This window comes from Solanum stenotomum, chromosome 5 (genome assembly GCF_019186545.1).
Source record: "Solanum stenotomum isolate F172 chromosome 5, ASM1918654v1, whole genome shotgun sequence".
In the NCBI taxonomy this organism is placed as follows: Eukaryota; Viridiplantae; Streptophyta; class Magnoliopsida; order Solanales; family Solanaceae; genus Solanum; species Solanum stenotomum.
In genome coordinates this window covers 62464602-62484143 of record NC_064286.1, presented here as the reverse complement: position 1 = coordinate 62484143, position 19542 = coordinate 62464602, and the positions used below count along the sequence as shown (strand labels likewise).

General features: G+C 31.7%; 2 protein-coding genes and 1 pseudogene across 17 annotated transcripts in view; all 3 read left to right on the top strand.

The window, feature by feature from the left end:
- Positions 1-1190: 1190 nt before the first annotated feature.
- Positions 1191-3569, top strand: LOC125864329 (uncharacterized). The gene is made up of 2 exons (XM_049544264.1): positions 1191-2913; positions 3078-3569. The coding sequence occupies exons 1-2, from the start codon at positions 1279-1281 to the stop codon at positions 3468-3470; spliced, it is 2028 nt and encodes a 675-aa protein (XP_049400221.1). The 5' UTR covers positions 1191-1278; the 3' UTR covers positions 3471-3569.
- A 3739-nt stretch (positions 3570-7308) lies between these two features.
- The window catches only part of LOC125864330 (cytochrome P450 76A2), a 40032-nt gene continuing 27798 nt past the window's right edge, over positions 7309-19542 (top strand). For 2 of the 16 annotated variants that reach the window (XM_049544281.1, XM_049544280.1), the window contains exon 1: positions 7311-8030. In XM_049544281.1, the coding sequence (XP_049400238.1) occupies positions 7367-8030 (664 nt within the window). In that variant the 5' untranslated portion in view covers positions 7311-7366. Of the gene's footprint in view, positions 8282-8626; positions 9750-18525; positions 19464-19542 lie in introns of those variants that run through there. The other 14 variants (XM_049544271.1, XM_049544278.1, XM_049544283.1 and 11 more) reach the window with 13 other exon arrangements.
- Positions 10469-10615, top strand: LOC125866449 (U1 spliceosomal RNA; annotated as a pseudogene).

Genomic DNA, 19542 nt, shown 5'->3' with positions numbered 1-19542 from the left:
CTTAAACCGGATGCTCCATATAAGGCCAATGTACCTGCTGAAAGAGTCATAATCGATCCATGCTCATAAATGTCCGTGGAACGCCGTCCACACTTAGCCAATCAATGTAAGTCCTTGGAATCAAATTGAAAATCAAATTCAAATCGCGAAGCAGAACTAGTATCGCCAACGTAACTTGTGAAACCGTAACATCGGTAAAATAAAGATAACTATCGTCGGAGCAAGCGTATCGCCTAGCTAAGGCCCAAACTATCAGACTCAAGTCTGCTAGTCTACATGGATCTAAGTCGGCCGAGCGACGTTGGGGCAAAACTAAAGCCTATCGGATTTGAATCAAGTATTTCTAAGGCAAACCCTAGTCAAACCTAAACTAAGGCCCAACATGTTTCAAATAAACAGTAATTAAGCATACAAACACTCCACATAGCGAGAAGGGTCAATTAATAACACNTTTTGTAAATCAGCTCACCTCTCTCCATCGCCATTTTCCCAATTCTTCTTCTTCTTCTTCCTGATTATAGCACTGTCAATACTGTTCAACTGTGAGTCTCGTAATTTTGTGAGGAAGGGAGGATATTTGATTCATATTGAATTTACTTATTTAACAAAAACTTAAAAAAAATAAATACATTTTTCTTTAAAAGTAAAAGTAATTGTGAAATATTAATAAACTTGCGGCTTAGTCAAACTATATGTCTAATGGAGGAGGTACTAATTTACATATTACTTAATTAGTGTATCTATATCATATATAAACAATACATTATTATTAAAAATAAATTAGATTTTTCATTGGCTAGGTTTACATAAACTTTTACATGGCATATATCACAAAATTAGCTACATTAGATTGAATTTGTACATATATTTTTATATAATTTTTTAGCGGTCATGTGATTTGATTGTTAATGAATGTAATTAGATGTTACCTTTGATTAGTATATATATTGATAGAAACAATACAATCAGCGAACCTATGGAAACACATGCACATTAACGAGTGTTGTGATCTTTGCTAATGGATTAATTATTTTATTATTTGATAATTGAATTAATCAAATAAATAAGTATTAAGTCCAAATATTATATTATGATATTATAAGAACTAAGATGTATTGAGTTTAAATCATAACCTAAACCTAATAGGAAAAGGTTGCGTTAACCAAATAGGAAAAAACTTTCTATGTGATGTTATATAAAGCCTCCTCTTCTGGAAAAATTAAAATAAAATTGTCACGTATTTTTCCATCTTCTCTACAATTCAACACAATTCCGTTAATGGCTTCATTATCTCTTGCTAGAGCTATGCGGGTGAAGAACAAAACCCCAGCCCCAATCCAAATCACGGCAGAGCAGATTCTCCGGGAAGCTAGAGAACGTCAAGAGGCGGAAATCAGATTGCCCAAACAGAAAATCTCTGACCCAACAGAAGTAGCTGATTATCGCCTTCGCAAGCGAAAGGAATTTGAGGGTTTAATTAGCCGTGTAGGCTGGAACAAGAATGTGTGGGTGAAATATGCTGAATGGGAAGAATCACAAAAGGACTTGAAGCGTGCTCGTTCTATTTGGGAACGTGCACTTGGAGTTGATGCACTTAATCGTGACCATACCATCTGGTTGAAGTATGTTGATATGGAGATGAAGAATAAGTTTGTTAATCATGCTCGTAATCTATGGGATCGAGCTGTTATCCGTTTGCCTAGGGTTGATCAGTTGTGGTACAAGTATATTCATATGGAAGAGATGCTTGGCAATGTAGCTGGTGCAAGACAGATTTTTGAGAGGTGGATGGGGTGGATGCCGGACCAGCAAGGGTGGTTATCTTACATTAAGTTTGAGTTAAGGTATGATGAAATAGAGAGGGCAAGAGAAATTTTTGAGAGATTTGTGGAGTGTCATCCGAAAGTTAGTGCTTGGATTAGGTTCTCAAAATTTGAGATGAAGAATGGGGAGATTGGGAGGGCAAGGAATTGTTATGAAAGGGCTGTGGATAAGTTGGAAGATGACGATGACGAAGCTGAGCAGTTGTTTCTGGCATTCGCAGAGTTTGAGGACAAGTGTAAGGAGATGGACAGGGCACGGTGCATATATAAATTTGCACTTGATCGGATACCAAAAGGGCGAGCTGAGGATTTGTACAGCAAGTTTGTGGCATTTGAAAAGCAGTACGGTGATAGGGAAGGTATTGAGGATGCTATAGTTGGAAAAAGGAGGTTTCAGTATGAGGATCAAGTCAAGATGAATCCACGTAACTATGATACGTGGTTTGATTATATTCGTCTAGAAGAGAGCATTGGAAATAAAGAGAGGATTAGAGAGGTTTATGAGAGAGCCATTGCTAATGTTCCTCCTGCTGAAGAGAAGCGGTATTGGCAACGATACATTTACTTATGGATTAATTATGCATTATATGAAGAAATTGATGCACAAGACATGGAAAGAACCAGACATGTTTACCGGGAGTGTCTTAAGCTGATTCCACATCACAAGTTTTCATTTGCAAAGATTTGGTTGTTGGCTGCCCTGTTTGAGATTCGGCAGTTAAGACTCAAGGAGGCACGGCTTCTACTTGGAGAAGCGATTGGAAGGGCTCCTAAAGACAAGATATTTAAGAAGTACATTGAGATAGAGCTGCAATTTGGGAACATAGATCGTTGCAGAAAGCTTTATGAGAAGTACTTAGAATGGTCACCAGAAAATTGCTATGCTTGGAGAAAATTCGCCGGGTTAGAGAGGTCCTTGTATGAAACGGAGAGAGCCAGAGCTGTTTTTGAGCTTGCAATTGATCAACCTGCACTGGATACTCCAGAGTTACTATGGAAGGCTTACATAGACTTCGAGATCTCTGAGGGTGAATTTGAAAGAACAAGAGCACTATATGAAAGACTTCTTAACCGCACCAAACATTTAAAGGTGTGGATAAGTTATGCCAAGTTTGAGGCATCNTTGATCAGCCTGCACTGGATACTCCAGAGTTACTATGGAAGGCTTACATAGACTTTGAGATATCTGAGGGTGAATTTGAAAGAACAAGAGCACTATATGAAAGACTTCTTAACCGCACCAAACATTTAAAGGTGTGGATAAGTTATGCCAAGTTTGAGGCATCGGCTATGGAATCAGATGTTGAACAGAAACAGAAGTGCCTGCAAAATGCTAGAGATGTTTTTGAGAGGGCCGTTTCTTACTTAAGAATATCTGCACCTGAACTGAAGGAAGAAAGAGGAATGCTTTTGGAAGAATGGCTAAATATGGAAAACAGTTTTGGTGAGCTTGGAGATGTCAATTTAGTCTATGCCAAACTACCAAAGAAACTGACGAAGAGAAGGCAAATAGACATGGAGGATGGTCCAGCAGTCTACGAGGAGTACATAGACTATCTTTTCCCTGAAGAAATGCAGGCGAACAATCTTAACATTTTGGCTTCTGCTTATAAATGGAAGAAGCAGCGGGTTGCATCCGAGGAGTAGCCAGATTCTGTGTTAGCTTACATTGTATATAGATTTTATTGCTGTTTTCTGTTAGCTTCCATAACTCTAGTTTTGGTGGTACCCAAACTTAAAGTTTGCTCAATTCGTCATCATTTTTTCTTGTCAGTTTTGTGACGAATACTATAGTTGAGGAAAGGGCAGATTTACGATTTTTAGAATAAAAGATGACTGATTACAAAGACCTCGTGGAAGTTACTTTAAATTATTGGCAAAACTCTAGAAAACTCTCTGATTTTCTCTTTAGCTAGTCTTAGTTTGTTAGAATTCACAAAAAAAAGTATGATGGAGATCATTCGACTATTTCACCTACAGGAAAATAATAGCCCACTTAACTTTTTAGAAAGGAAATGGGATGTAAAGCTTAAACAGATCTAAACTGAAAATCTGAGTCAGCTAGTTTGAGGAATTATCACAAGGCCAAAGAGGTTAACCTAATGTGTCAACCACATATATGTTTGTCCCTGGCATGAGCTTATCGTGATGAGACGGAAATGCTACCCTTACTCCATCTTTCTCCAATTCCTGCATAAGTTGAGGAAGACAACATAAATCCAGTCTTGATAGAGGAAGTAATTTACAAGTTCCAAGTTTATGAGATAAAGGCCTCTTTTGACATCAATCCTGAGGACATTTTTAATGATAAGAAAGTGGTGAAATGGAAGGCTCATTATGAATGTAAAACATGTGGTCACTGGTAGGTTTAAATATATGTCAGGTACTTTAATGGGCTTGACTACACTTTGAGGAGACCTAGTCTTTTGGGTTCTGTGGAAACATTTTTGAGCTCAAATGTGGTTGCAAATTGCCTGATCTTGATGGAATTTCTTCTATTATCTCTATGACCAACAATTATCCCTTCCTTTCTCAGTTCCAATGAGACCACAAACGATGAATCATACCAAAGCAATTTGTTTTCCATGCTGAGGATGCCGAAGCACAACGATGGTGATGATATCCGGATGTATTTGCTTTAAAGCGTTGTGTACTCCTAACATGGTTACAAATTCAATCAGCAGCACAGAGCAACTTTAGTTATATTCAAAGTCATCAGTCCATGAGGTATACTCTATTTACTGCTTTTCTGCTCTATCCCAAGAGCAGAAGGTTACTCAGGTCATATGGGAAACCCTTCTTCCCTTTCCATTTCTGATCCCTTTCCACTTAAACAAACACCGATTACCATAAAACACACAATCAATACATGCATTTTTTTAGAAAAAAATAGAGTAGTAGAACAAAGTTCCTTCTTTAATAAGTTAGAAGTGGAAAAAACTAGCTTATATTAAATTGAAAAGAAACAAAGTGCAGATGGCCTTAAGCTTTGTTAACTGAATTGGGAATTCAAGGTCAAGCTGAACCACTCTTTTTATTATGTTTTTACTTGAACAGTGATTGTATGACAAACAGACTTCGGAAGTTTTTTCTTTACTCAGTCCTATACTCATTCAACTAAATAGAAGTCATAAATAGAGTTTGAGGGTCCAGTATCCTCTTAACCTTTCTTGAACAACTTAGAGAAAATTGTAAGGGAAGTTAAAAAAAAAACACATACACAGAACACAAATTTTTAAAAAAACTTGAACCGTGATTGTATGACGAAACAGACTTCAGAAGTTTTCTCTTCACTCAGAAGTCATAAAGAGGGAGTTTAAGGGTCCAGTATGTTGAAAACTATGTGCACAACGAAAGCATATCAGAATATTACAGCTTACATGAATAATAGATAACTGATAACGTTTATGCTAGAACACATACAATCATATGCTAGAACATATAAACTTGCTGAAATTTAACTCAAGAATTACCTTAACTTGGTGGAAAATTAAGCGAAATGACAAACATCTAGGGTATATTACGTAATATAGTTATAGTTTTAATTATATTTAATTTGTGACTACAGTTTCGAGAAATTTTGCTATTTAGTTTCCTAATTGTATAAATCAGAATTTGTATAATTCATCCCTGATTGCATAAAGCAAGAATTTGTATAATTTGGTTCTAATTGTATAAATCCAGAATTTGTATATGTTTACCCTAGTTATTTGTATACAGTTTATGAAAAATTAATAATAAATTACTCTGTTTGTATATTGACAAGCGAAATATACAAATAGAGTGCTGAAAAATTCCTAAATGTATAAATACATAATTTGTATATACTTACCCTGTTTATATATTCGTAAGCGAAATATACAAACCACAACCTCTATTTGTATATACTTACCATGTTTGTATATTTGCAAGCGAAATATACAAACTGCAACTATAGCTATGAAGTGTAATTATCAAAATTATAACTATAGAACCTTATTATGTCTATTATCTTTGCTATTTTTGAAATTCTCGTTATATCCCCTTTTAACTTGGTGGATTATCGGAAACAACCTCTCTACCTCCACGAGGTAGTGGCAAGGTCTGCGTACACTTTACCCTCCCCAGACCCCACTTAGTGGGATTCCACTGGGTATGTTGTTGTTGTTGTTGTAACTTGGTGGATTAAATTTTGTCTAAAAAATATGACGAAATTTAATATAACAAACTACTGACAAATAACACAATTTAAAGAGCAATCTCAGAAAAAGATCATATGATGTAAATAAGTCGAAATGTGTTTGTCCAATCCCTCTAAAATTCGTTTATACTATTATCTTAACTTTTATTACACTTTCTTTTATTTTAATGTTTCTTCATAGGTAGATACTATCAATTTTGTTATTTATAAGAATTTAACTTTGTCAAATGAAAATATAAATTTAAGTATTCAAAACTCAAAGATATAAGAAAAAACTATTTACTTATATTACATCTTAAAGAGCTAAAATATAACTTTCAAATTAATTCGAAGTTTCTTATTAAAATTAAATTTTAGGCCACAATTTGAACGACTCTAAGACAGTCATGAGTTCAAGTCTTGAAAATAGTCTCGAGCAAAAATACAAAACAAGACTATATACAATAAATCTTTATGATTAGACTCTTTCTCAAATCCTGTGCATAGCGTAAACTTTAGTGCATTGGGTTGTGCCTTTAATCAAATACCCCAGCCCCACCCCCACCCAAAAAAAATAAAATCAATAAATGGATCTCTCATAGACTTATCCTAGTCATTTTCATTCTAGAAGAACTGCAAGTGCTGTGGATAATACCATACATGATTCAATGTCCCCCACATGAATTAAATACTCATAAACATGTCACCACTCACCACCCTTCTAGAAGATCAACTTGCTTTTTGCTACATAATTATTTTGATTTCTCATTTAATGTCTGATACTCACACTGAGATCTGAACTAATTTAAATTTACGTTACATGATACTTATTTAAGGAGGAAACAATTTCTAACAAAAAAATTTTATATTCAAAGCTTGAACTCAGAACCTCTCAAATAGTATTAGTCTTATATCGTTAAACTAAAATAAGTGTCCCCACTACATTTAATTTTAGAATTTACATCTCATAAGTGCATTTTCTTAACGAATAGTTATCTCAATTATTCTAACTACTGTTGTTATCATGTGATATAAATAATAGGAAATGGACAAAGTCATTTCCATAATTTATCATTGACTTTAACAATATTAACGAGCCACTGAAAATGTTAAACTAACATGATTGTACAAGCAAAGTGGGCTGAAGTTTTTTAAAAAGAAAATCAAATGTCATTCTCTAATTGACACAGACATTAATATATAGCTCGAGAGCCCAGTCCGAGCTGAACTAAAGTTATTAAGTTTGATCGAATCTGTATGTCAGCTATTTTTTTTTGCCAATAGTTCAAATGGGAAGCAATATATATAACATTATAAATAAGAACTTCCATCACATAATTTATAGCAAACCAAATAAGTCATTCAAAAAATATCTAAAAGAGAGATGGAATGGGAATGGAGTTATCTGTTTTTTTCTTCAATCATTTTGTTACCAGTTTTCATCCTATTTTTTTCTAGGAAAAAGAGTACTAAATGTTCCTACAAATTACCTCCAGGACCACCTGGATTACCATTTTTTGGTAACATGTTTGAACTAGGAACAGAGCCATACAAAAGAATGTCAGTTCTAAAACAGAAATATGGTCCTGTTTTGTGGTTAAAACTTGGCACCTCAACAAAAATTATGGTTGTTCAAACAGCTCAGGCTGCTGAAGAGTTATTCAAGAACCATGATATTTCCTTTGCGGATCGATTCATACATGATGCAAATCAGGCACATAGTTACTATCAAGGGTCCTTGTCTTTAGCCCCATATGGCTCATTTTGGCGCTTTCAGAGACGGATATGTACTGTGGAAATGTTTGTACACAAAAGAATCAGTGAAACAGTGCCAGTAAGGCGCAGATGTGTGGATAATATGTTAAAATGGATAGAGAAAGAAGCGAATTCTGCTGAAAAAGGAAGTGGGATTGAGGTAACGCGTTTAGTATTCCTTGCATCGTTTAATATGGTAGGGAATTTGGTTATGTCGAAAGACTTGGCTGATCCAGAATCTGAGGAGGTCTCGGAGTTCTTCAATGCCATGAAGGGAATCATGGAGTGGTCAGGTATTGCTAATGTTTCTGACATATTTCCGTTTCTTAGAAAGTTTGATTTACAAAATTTGAGGAAGAAGATGGCGCGAGACATGGGGAAGGCCATTGAGATCATGTCTATGTTTCTCAAGGAACGCGAGGAAGAACGAAAGAAGGGTGTGGAGAAGGGGAATGATTTCTTGGATGTGTTATTTGAATTTGAGGGTACTGGAAAAGATGAACCAACTAAATTATCAGAACACGAGATCAAAATATTCGTGTTGGTAAGTTTTTTAAAAATAATTTCTAGACTTCTCTTTTCAAACATAAATCATTTTCATTTCAGTTAGTTGTATTTGGAGAAGAAGACTCTGTTCTGCTTAGGCAATAACAACCTGGTCCTCACTCCTCAATAATGTTTTCCCACTTAAACAACGAGGAGTAATTTGACTGAAAATTAGTGTGTAAGTTTTTTGGGATTTACACAAATAGCCAACTAGATTCACTGTCTACTTATCCTAGTCGGTAAACACTAATTATACACGGTTAAAATCCCCGTGAAATTTACCCTCAACTCCAATATTGAATTACCATGAAATTAAATTTGTTGTATATGTATGAAACAACAGGAAATGTTTTTAGCTGGTTCAGAGACGACGAGTAGCAGTGTAGAATGGGCACTAACAGAGCTTTTGCGCCATCCACAAGCAATGGCCAAAGTGAAAACAGAGATATCAAAAGTAGTAGGATTGAACAACAAGTTTGAAGAAAGTGACATCGAAAATCTTCCTTATATGCAAGCTGTAATCAAAGAATCACTTCGTTTACATCCTCCTCTCCCTTTCTTGATCCCAAGAGAGACAATTCAAGATACCAAGTTCATGGGGTATGACGTTCCAAAAGGCACTCAAGTCTTGATAAATGCCTGGGCGCTTGGAAGAGATCCTGAATGTTGGGACGACCCTATGAGTTTCAAGCCCGAAAGGTTTCTTGGCTCAAAAATAGACGTGAAGGGTCAGCATTATGGGCTAATTCCATTTGGTGCTGGACGAAGAATGTGCGTTGGTTTGCCTTTAGGCTATCGAATGATGCAATTTGCTCTGGGATCATTGCTTCACCAATTCGATTGGGAGCTTCCCGATGGTGTCACTCCTAAATCTATCAATATGGATGAAAGCATGGGAGTAACAGCCAGAAAACGCGACTCTTTGAAAGTGATACCAATAAAGGCTTGACAACTCATTAATCTAATCGAGCCAACAAGTATTCGTCTTTATAGTTATATATTTTTGCATATTTTCCTTATAATAAGTATTTGTAGTGCTAAATGGAGTTTCTGTTAGTACTAAAATTATAGTATGTACATCTTTGTCAAACAAGATTGTAATTTGGTAAAAACTAAGATAAGTGATTTCATTTCAAATGTACTGCACTACGAAACAACGCCAGATAGAGCTAACAATCTAATATAGCCACATGTCAAAGAAGGTGAGATAATGAGTCTTAGTTGCAAAGAGCAAATACAAACCAGCCTCACTATTACATTGGGGGCTTCTTGGTTATTTATACTCAAGAACAACAATGTTCCTTTAACAGATATGGTTATGTCTGCAGTTTATATCGATGTTTACTTGGAGCATTTGGATATGTATGTTTGCGTAAACTATGATAACGTGCAATGAGGGTCATTTGTGATATTTTGAGGCACCTGGATATGTTTATTTCAACTGTTCTTCAAATAGCTGCAGTTTTTTTAAATTGATTTTGATGCTTCTTGTATATGATTCCTTAATGGATTCTGAATACGAACTTGTGTTATACAGTTTTTGAAGTCGTTATACCATCTTGTTTTGGTCTCGATAACAACTCATGTCTATGATTTCGTATGCTTCCATCCTTATATATTGAGAAAGAAGAGCAAGACACTTATTTTCCTGGTACAACTAAGATGAAAATTTCTCTTCCTTTCAACATTTAATGGCTTACTCTACAGCTTTTATGTATATATGTTCATCGTTTATACATCCTCTGGCCATGTTATTGTGCACATTAGAATGAGCAATTCATTAGATATAATATTTGTATCATGTGGTTCATGGTTATCATCAAAAGGTGCCATTTTGCTGCTGCTTATTTTCCAACAACATATCCAATGTAATCCTACAAGTAAAGTCTGGAGAGGGTCGTGTATACAAAACCTTATCCCTACATTGTAAAGATAGAGAGACGGTTTCCGATAGACCATCAGTCAAGTAATTGTTCTTGTTATGCAACACTATTGCTTACTTCATAGTTAATCTTGTATTAAAAGAGAATCAAATATACTCTCCATTGATTTTTCTTGATTTCTATTTCCAAACAGAGTGATAAAGAGAGCTAATGTCATTCTGAGTGATTTTCCCCACATGGCCAACTGAGGAGAAGCTAGCAAAAGCTATAGTATAAGTAATGGACTGGGCTAACAAAGAAACAGACTTATCTGGACGGGGTGATCAATAAGACCTGTGGCCTAGTTTGGTGACTTCCATTGCACTTTGGAAGGGTGGAAGCCTAAGGTCAGCCCAAGTGGGCGTTGGTCCCATTCGGGTGTTTGTTTGGAATGAATTTTCTTGCAAATAGAATTTTGAATAGATTATTGAGTCTAGGGGTGTTAAATGAGTTTGGTTGAATTTCGAATCTTACCAATATTAATCTTAAAGATTTTGGTCACATCCAAGAGTTTTTGTTTGGTATGAATTTTTGTGCAAATAGAATTCTGAATAGACTATGTAGTTGACAGTTGTTAAAAGGGTTGGATTGAATTTGAGTAGAATTTGAGTGTTATATGGGTGAATTGGTTTGAATTTGAGCATGTCAAAATAAATTGAGTTAATAATTGATTTACCCAAGTAATTGATCCCTCCAATCATTATCACGGCTAAAAATTGGGCCATAACCTAACTCGTTTAATTCTTACTGTGTTTTAATTTCTTAATTTGTTTTCTTATACTTTGTTCGAGTACCTACTAGAAAAATCTCCATTATGACTTATAACATATTAAATAAAAAATATTTTTAAAAAAAATATTTAGATAGTTTCTCACGTCTATCTGGGTTGAATATTAGCGCAATTTTAAAATGAACTAAATTAAGCTGGGTCAAAATGGACTGAGTTAATTAAATGAATAGATCGTAAATTCACTCAAATCTAAACAAACTATATCATGATTTTATGGGTTGATTTTGTCATGCTCTATTTTACTTTGGCATAATACATATATTGACCCCTAAACTTGCCTTCAAATTTTAACTTTGACCTCCAACTTTCATAATGCACAAATAGGCACTTTAACTATCCTACCTTTAAATAAATAAACAAGTGATTTTCGGAGCCAAAAGCGTGAAATGCAAACGCTGCCACGTGTATTAGTGACCCACTCAATGGTTGCCAACTATTCAATGCATGTGGGCCCGTTTTCCTGTCTATTTGACACCTTTTCAATTTGCCATGCATTTATTTCAATCTCTTTTAATGGATATGGACCCCACCTCACTAATTCCATTCCTTTCTCTTTATTTCTGCCTCACAACTTCTTCCTTCACTTTCATTTTGTGATAAATTAATAATTGAAAATGTCAATTATTCAATTTATAATTTATTTGTCTTATTCCTTTTTTTAATTTATGTGTATTCAAAGATTACATTTAAGATACTATAAATTATTAGACTTAATATTTAAAAAAATTTATTACAAATTTGAAAATTACGTAATATACACTATTAATTACAATAATTACTAATTTAAAATATTTTTTCAATCTAATAAGAGCCTACAAACACACTATACGTTATATTTAAAAGTACTATAAATCATAATTAAAATATATTTTTTTAGAAATTTTTTTGTTGACTCTTGAAATTCTATTGGTGACACATGAATTTGAATAGATGGAACAATATATATTATTGAAAGTTAACAATACTATAAGTTATTCGAAAATGACGTTAATGATTTTTATAAATTATAACAAATTAGCAACTAAAATATTTTTGAAAAAACATACAAAAAATTAGTTGATGAATCAGCCACCACACCGTGGACATGTATGCTTTTTGTGATTAAAATTGAGTTTAAGGGTTATTTTGGTCATTTAAGAATTTTTCTTTAAACTTCGAGCTTTATTAATAGTGATGTATTCATTTTAGAGTTAACATGAACATTTACTACCATATAAATATATATAATTTATTCAAATTTAAAATTTAAAACTATTTATTTAACGTCAGTTAAAAATTAACTTTTAAATTAATTATTAGCACGGGCTCTTCATCACTAGTATATAATATAATAAGCGGGAATAGAGAGGACCTTGGGGTCGACACGTGTTCTTTTTTCCTTCTGGACAAAAAAAGACTATACAGGCAGGAGGTCAACCTGTAAAAAAAAGGGGGACCCATATTTTACTATTGAAGGATGTGTGTTTCTTTTAAATTTCTTTTACCATACTAAATAATTGTATAAAATATTATAAATCACGATAATTAATTACTTAAATATTTAAAAGATATAAAAATATATAAAAGATCTGATTGACTCTTTAAATTTTACCGGTGACGCATAAATTCGGACAAATGAAATCATATATATTATTTGAAAATTTCTTAGAAAGTACTATAAATTACAGTAATTAACAGCTAGAAATATTTCAAAGACAAAAAAAATTGATTGAATCTCAAAAAAAAAAAATTAGTACTACACGTGTTCCTTTTTCCTTCTTGCCAAAAAAAACTTCATTATAATTTTTTTTCGTAATAACAACAAATTTTATTAAATGTCACTTGCATTTTGCAGTGAACAACAAATAATGCAAAAAAGAGGGGAAAATTGTTGAAAAAAATATAAAAAGGGTTTAATTGTCCTTTCAATGCTTTTTTTACAGTTGACCCCTTGAATTTTTACATCTGACGCGCCTAATTTGAGTGATTTCACGCATTTTGCCAGGTAGGATTCGAGTGTTTTTTTGTTTAAGTTTTGGATAGTTAAAGTGCCTATTTGTGCACTTACAAAGTTAAAGGTCAAAGTTAAAATTTGAAACCAAGTTTAGGGGTCAATATATGTATTATGCCTTTTACTTTTGTCAAATTTTGTTCGCTTGTAAGATTGTGTTAAGGCTTAAGTCCTGCACCTTGAAGTTGTCCGCTTAATTTACTTAGACACCTCAACTAGAACGTATACCTATTGAACACCTCTACCCTCTCGAATTTGAACCACTTAAACACTTTATGCAAACGTGATGTAAAAAGTGTAATTCATACCTTGGTGAGCGCGTGAAACCAATATTTTAACATTTTCTCTTTTCCTTTTCAATTTTTTCTCATTATTTGTTTTTAAAAAATAACAATCGTTGTCTCTTTGCAGAAGTAGAGCTGCTCCTGTCATTTTTTTTACACTTGTTGTAACCACTTCTTCACAACAATCCAATTTGTATTTTTACAATTTTTTTTCTTTTTTAAAAATAAAAATAAAAATAAAAATTCTTATCATTGTACTATTAATTTTGCAGATGTAGAACTACTCCCGTTATTTTTTTTCTAAAAAAAATGGAGATTACCATCCACAGTTCTTTGTCAGAAAAAATGGAGATTATTATCTACGTCTTCTTTGTCGAAAAAATAGAGACCGCCATCCACATCTACTTTGCCTGAAAAAATAGAGATCATTATTCAAATATTTTCTCTCTCTTCACCTCTCCCCCACGTCCCTTCTTCCCCATAAATAGAAGCACAAATAGAGAAAAAAGTCATAATCAAAATAAATAAAGAAAAAATAGATCTTTTAAGAAAACACTATTAATTTAAATGTGAATAAGAAAGAAGGCATATAGGGAAACAAAAATGATAAAATCTATACATAATATGGAGAATTAACAATGGTGAACAAGAGTGAGTGTGTATAGTTTCTATTTATTTAGTTGAAAGTCTTTTTTTTTTTTTAGATTTGAACTTGTTTATATGCAAAATTCATTTTTATAATGATTTTAAATTAAAATGGCACATGTCTTCTTTGCCACATCATATACATGTGTATTACACACTTCCTCTTTTAACTAAGGGTCAGGAAAATGTTCAATACGTATTTATTTTTCACCATTAAAGTGACTAATATGCGGATAACTTTAAGAGGTCAGACTTAAGCTTTTTGTTAGTTTGAGATTTACTCACATTTACTAACTAGGGAAATTGTCCGCGCTACACGCGGTTATAAGAAATATTTATTGGAAAATAATATATAATAATTATATTCATGTTAGTATCAGATATATAAACAATATTGATATTCTCTTCATATGCGATATGATACATTTTTCATCTTTTTTAAATATATAAAATTGATTTTTTTATATCGTTTAAGTGCAAACTGTTCTTATGTATGTAGTAGAATAAATTATTTATCATGGTGAAGTAAATGAAATAGAGATCATATTTTGAAATAACAATATATTGTATACATATTTTTACGATCCTCTATACGAATTCTGATTTCGTAAAAAAACTTTTGAAGTTCTTCATTATGTCTTTATTATTAATTTTTTTATTTTTTAAACATTTATTAAAATATTATTAAAAATTGTGAAAAAGAAACATGAAAAAGTTATAACAATATTTAAGAGTAGAAGTTACAAGTAAAATGAAGAGACATGAGTTATGAATTTTATTAGACATTAATTGCATTAATAATCATGTATTAATTTTATTTGTAAAAATAAATAAATAAAATAATAAATAAATAAATGTGAAAATAAGTGATAGAACTACAATAATGAACAAAAAAATAAAATGATTGGTGACTGAATAAAAATTATGAATACATTTCAAACAAAAAAGAATAGTGACAAAAACAGATTGTTACATAAAAAAAAAGACATCATAGAATTTAATATTTTTATTTTAATTATTTTCTTGCAAGCATAATAAAAATGAAGTTCATTATCATTATTATTTATTTATTTTTTAAATGAGATAGTTATATTAATTGTGCTTCATAACAAAAAAAATAGAATAGTAAAGAACCAAATGAGTAGCATTGCCAATACATGTAGTTAATTTACTTATACAAACTAAAGTTTAAAAAATCTAGCAAAAGTAGCTACCTTACCAATACAAGTCAAAGTAGCAAAAAAATTTCTAACAAAAAATAATCCCTAATTATGTTTCAAAAATTGCTTTTCTTCTACTATCTTCCTTTGTAAGTAGATCTGTCATCATATTATGTACTCCATATGTCAACCTCTTCATTATATGCTACCAATTGAATAAAAAAAATATAATTATGAATAAATAAAATATCATACCAATTGAAAGTGATTATACCAAAATAAAGAAATAAATCTAAACTATATGTAATATATTTGTAAATGATTTTTTCAATATATTGTGTTAACAATAAATAATAATCATCTCTTGAAATCTCACACATATTGTAATCAAACTATATTATATTCAGCAAATTGACTATTAAAGAGAATTAACAATCACATACTAACAACACATTGTTCATTATTACAAAGTTTTTTTTAATCATACTTGCTTGGAGAATAATAATACATACATAAATAAAATATTAAGAAAGCATATCCAAATACATAAAAATAAAAAGAGACTTGAGAATGAAATATTTCTTACCTTTCATATACTTTTTTTCGTTACATGTTAGTTAATTCACAAACTAATATGATAAAGAAGAGAAAATATATTCATAAATGTGAATGTGAATTTTCATGAAATTAAATATGAATTTAGATAGGCAAAATGTAGAAAATGAAATAAAAAAAAAAGACATGGGAATGAAATATTTCTCACCTTACATGTTAGTTAAGTCACAAACCAATATGATAAAGAAGGGAAAGGATAATCTTGAATGTGAATCTCCATGAAACTAAATATGAGTTTATATAGGCAAAATATAGGAATACCATAAGACATCATAAACTTACAAATTAATATTTGGAGGTTATGGACATGAAAATTATGAGTCTTGAATATTATTAAAAATAAAAATTAAAGAGGAGTAGGTCATGGGTAATTACTCCTTGTAAATAAATTAAATAATAAAGAGAAAAGCACTTAAAATATTAAAATATTTTAAATAATAAAGAGAAAAGCACTTAAAATATTAAAATATTTTATGATTTATGATTAGAAGTGAGGCTAACAAAGAAAAAAAGAATGTGAAGAGTCTTTGATATAAATGTTACTCCATTAATAAAATATTTATTTTTAATAAATTAATTAATTTGATTTTATAATACAATAATTAATTTAAAAAGAAAAAAAATGCCAAAAAATTGAGAAAAAAGACAAATACAAATAGAGGCCATAGAGAGGTGCCACATCACCTTCTCTATGTTTCTCCTTTATATAAATATATAGATTGAGCAATTAATGTAATAACGACTTAATGGTTATCTTATCTATCATTTTGGATGATTTGCATAGAAAATATAGACTATGAAACATTGTACGTGATTTGCCAAGAATACACGAATATAATTTATTTAAAAGAGTTCTCATATTTAACGTAATTATCTTGAATATATTTATATTCACATTATTAACATGAAAGAGATATTGATTGACCTAGCTAACCAACTTATTTTCCTCTTGAAAGTCATCATTGTGTTTTATTTGCTTTTTTTATTTTATTTCACGTGATATTATTTCTTTATGGGAAAATTATGAATCCATCCAAAAAGATTAACGTATTTCAATGCATTTTATTCTATCCTTAATGAGAAGCTTTGATAGCTATACAAATTTTATTTTTTCTTCTTTTTAAACTTCATGATAAATCAATTCCATAACTGAAACAAAAGGAGTATGATAACTTAAAAATGGATTTAAACGTTAGAAATTTTACTGTTTATCTAATTGTATCATATAATCAGAGGCGGAGCTAGGATTTCAGACTTGTGGATTCTAAATTTTAAAAAAAATAACGATCTTAAAAATCACAAACCACAAATTATGTTAATGAGATGTTTGTCATGTTTGAAAACATTACCTTAGATATTGTTATTCTAAAAACTTATTTTAATAATATGAAGATTTGAGTAATTTAATTTAAAGTTCTAAATTATTGTTAATGAAAGATGAATAATTTTTTAAATATAATTCTTGAATATTTTTATTATAATATAAAATACTATTTTAAGTGAGAAAAAAATATTTAATTCACCATTAATATTTTCGCACCTAAAATATATATTTTACTAGTTCCATTGTGACCCTGAACTATTACTACCTTCAAAAGTTATTATTTCGAAAAGCAAATAACAATTATTTACTATAATCAATTATCAATATGTGAGATAACCTTAGAAAATATTAAAAATTGATTTTTGAATAGATAATTCTACGGTGTAAAAGCAAACAAATAAAAAAAAATGAAAAAGGAGAGGTGAGAGTACATAGTACATATCGAAGGCAGAGTTCGGATGATAGCCATCAGATCAACAATAAAAGTTAGTATCCTAACTTTTGAAAATAAATTTGGGCTAAATTTTTTGAATATTTGAGTAGAAATCAATGAAATTATATTTGGGTTAAATTTTTTTGAATATCTGAGTAGAAATCAATAGTTAGATATTGTTTTAAAGTATAATCCAAACGCTTTTTTTTTTTATTATCATTAACCGTTTTTCTGTTTTTATATATATATCATTATTTGCCAATTTTCTATACCGATTTTCTATTATTTATATTTTAAATATAAATTATCATTTGCCAATTTTCTATTTTTTATAAAAACAAAAATCCAATGTTTTTATCTGAAATTAATTCCAAAAAATTGGTGCCGTGAGTGGGTTTTAAACCCATGGTGCGTGTATTGAATGATTTCACTGGGTGCGGGGAGATCACTGGGCCACCCGCCTCATTGTGTTAGAGGGTTCGCAGGAAATTTATATGTACGTTTTATTTGATATTTTAATATGAATATAGGATCTACGGAAAAATCAGTGGATTCGCCCGAAACCCCTTCTGCTACAATAGTTCCGCCCCTGCATATAATTGACAAGTGCCAATTATTGGGTACCAATTTACAACATTTTCTTATCATTTTACTTTATGAATAGTGATCGCAATTATTCTAAGTACGTCTACTATCTTGTCAGATAAATAGTATGGTAAAGCAAAGAAACATGTTTTGTGGACGTAATTTATCATAAACGCCGACAATATTAATAAGCATTGAAAATGTTGAGCTAACCTAAGTATATTAACTATTCAAGCAAACGAGGGTTGAAGTTTCAAAAAGAAAAATCAAAGCTCATATCTAATTGGCACACACATAACATGTAGCTCGAGGCCATAGCTGCCGCGTGGAGCCAAAATTTGAACTTTATAGGTAATTGATTTTTGAAGGGTAATTAGGACAAAAATAGTTTAGTTGGGCACTGAGTAAACAGTACCAAGTTAAATGGTTATGAGGTAATGAGAAGCAATATAACATTATAAATAAGAGCATCCGTCACATAATTTATAGCAAACTCACTAAAAAAAGTATAGGAGAGATGGAATGGGAATGGAGTTATCTGTGTTTTTCTTCAATCATCTTATTACCAGTTTTCATCCTATTTTTTTCTCAGAAAAAGACTACAAAATGTTCTTACAAATTACCTCCAGGACCACCTGGATTACCATTTTTTGGTAACATGTTTGAACTAGGAACAGAGCCCTACAAAAGAATGGCAGATCTAAAACAGAAATATGGCCCTGTTTTGTGGTTAAAACTTGGCACCTCAACCAACATTATGGTTGTTCAAACAGCTCCGGCTGCTGCAGAATTATTTAAGAACCATGATACTTCCTTTGCGGATCGATTCATACCTGATGTAAATAAGACACACAATTACCATCAAGGGTCTCTGGCTATAGGCCAATATGGCTCCTTTTGGCGCTTTCAAAGGAGAATATGTACTGTGGAGATGTTTGTACACAAAAAGATTAGTGATACAATACCAGTAAGGCGAAAATGTGTGGATAATATGGTAAAATGGATTGAGAAAGCAGCGAATTCTGCTAAAAAAGGAAGTGGGATTGAGGTAACACGTTTTGTGTTCCTAGCATCGTTTAATATGCTAGGGAATTTGATTCTGTCGAAAGACTTGGCTGATCCAGAATCCGAGGAAGCCTCGGATTTCTTCAATGCCATGAAGGGAATCATGGAGTGGTCAGGTATTGCTAATGTTTCTGACATATTTCCATTTCTTAGAAAGTTTGATTTACAAAATTTGAGGAAGAAGATGACACGAGACATGGGGAAGGCCATTGAGATCATGTCTATGTTTCTCAAGGAACGCGAGGAAGAGCGAAAGAAGGGTGCGGAGAAGGGGAAAGATTTCTTGGATGTGTTGCTTGAATTTGAAGGCACTGGAAAAGATGAGCCAGCTAAATTATCAGAACTTGAGATCAAAGTATTAATAGTGGTAAGGTTTTTTTTAAAAAATTTCTACACTTATCTTTTCAACATTAATGATTTTCTTTTCAATTAGTTGTATCTGGAGC

What these genes read in the sequence shown, in the direction of transcription:
- LOC125864329 (XM_049544264.1), top strand. Translation starts at nt 1,279, where the DNA reads ATGGCTTCATTATCTCTTGCTAGAGCTATGCGGGTGAAGAACAAAACC. An exon ending in ACCGCACCAAACATTTAAAG is followed by an intron (nt 2,914 to 3,077) that starts GTGTGGATAAGT and finishes AAACATTTAAAG; the next exon opens with GTGTGGATAAGTTATGCCAA.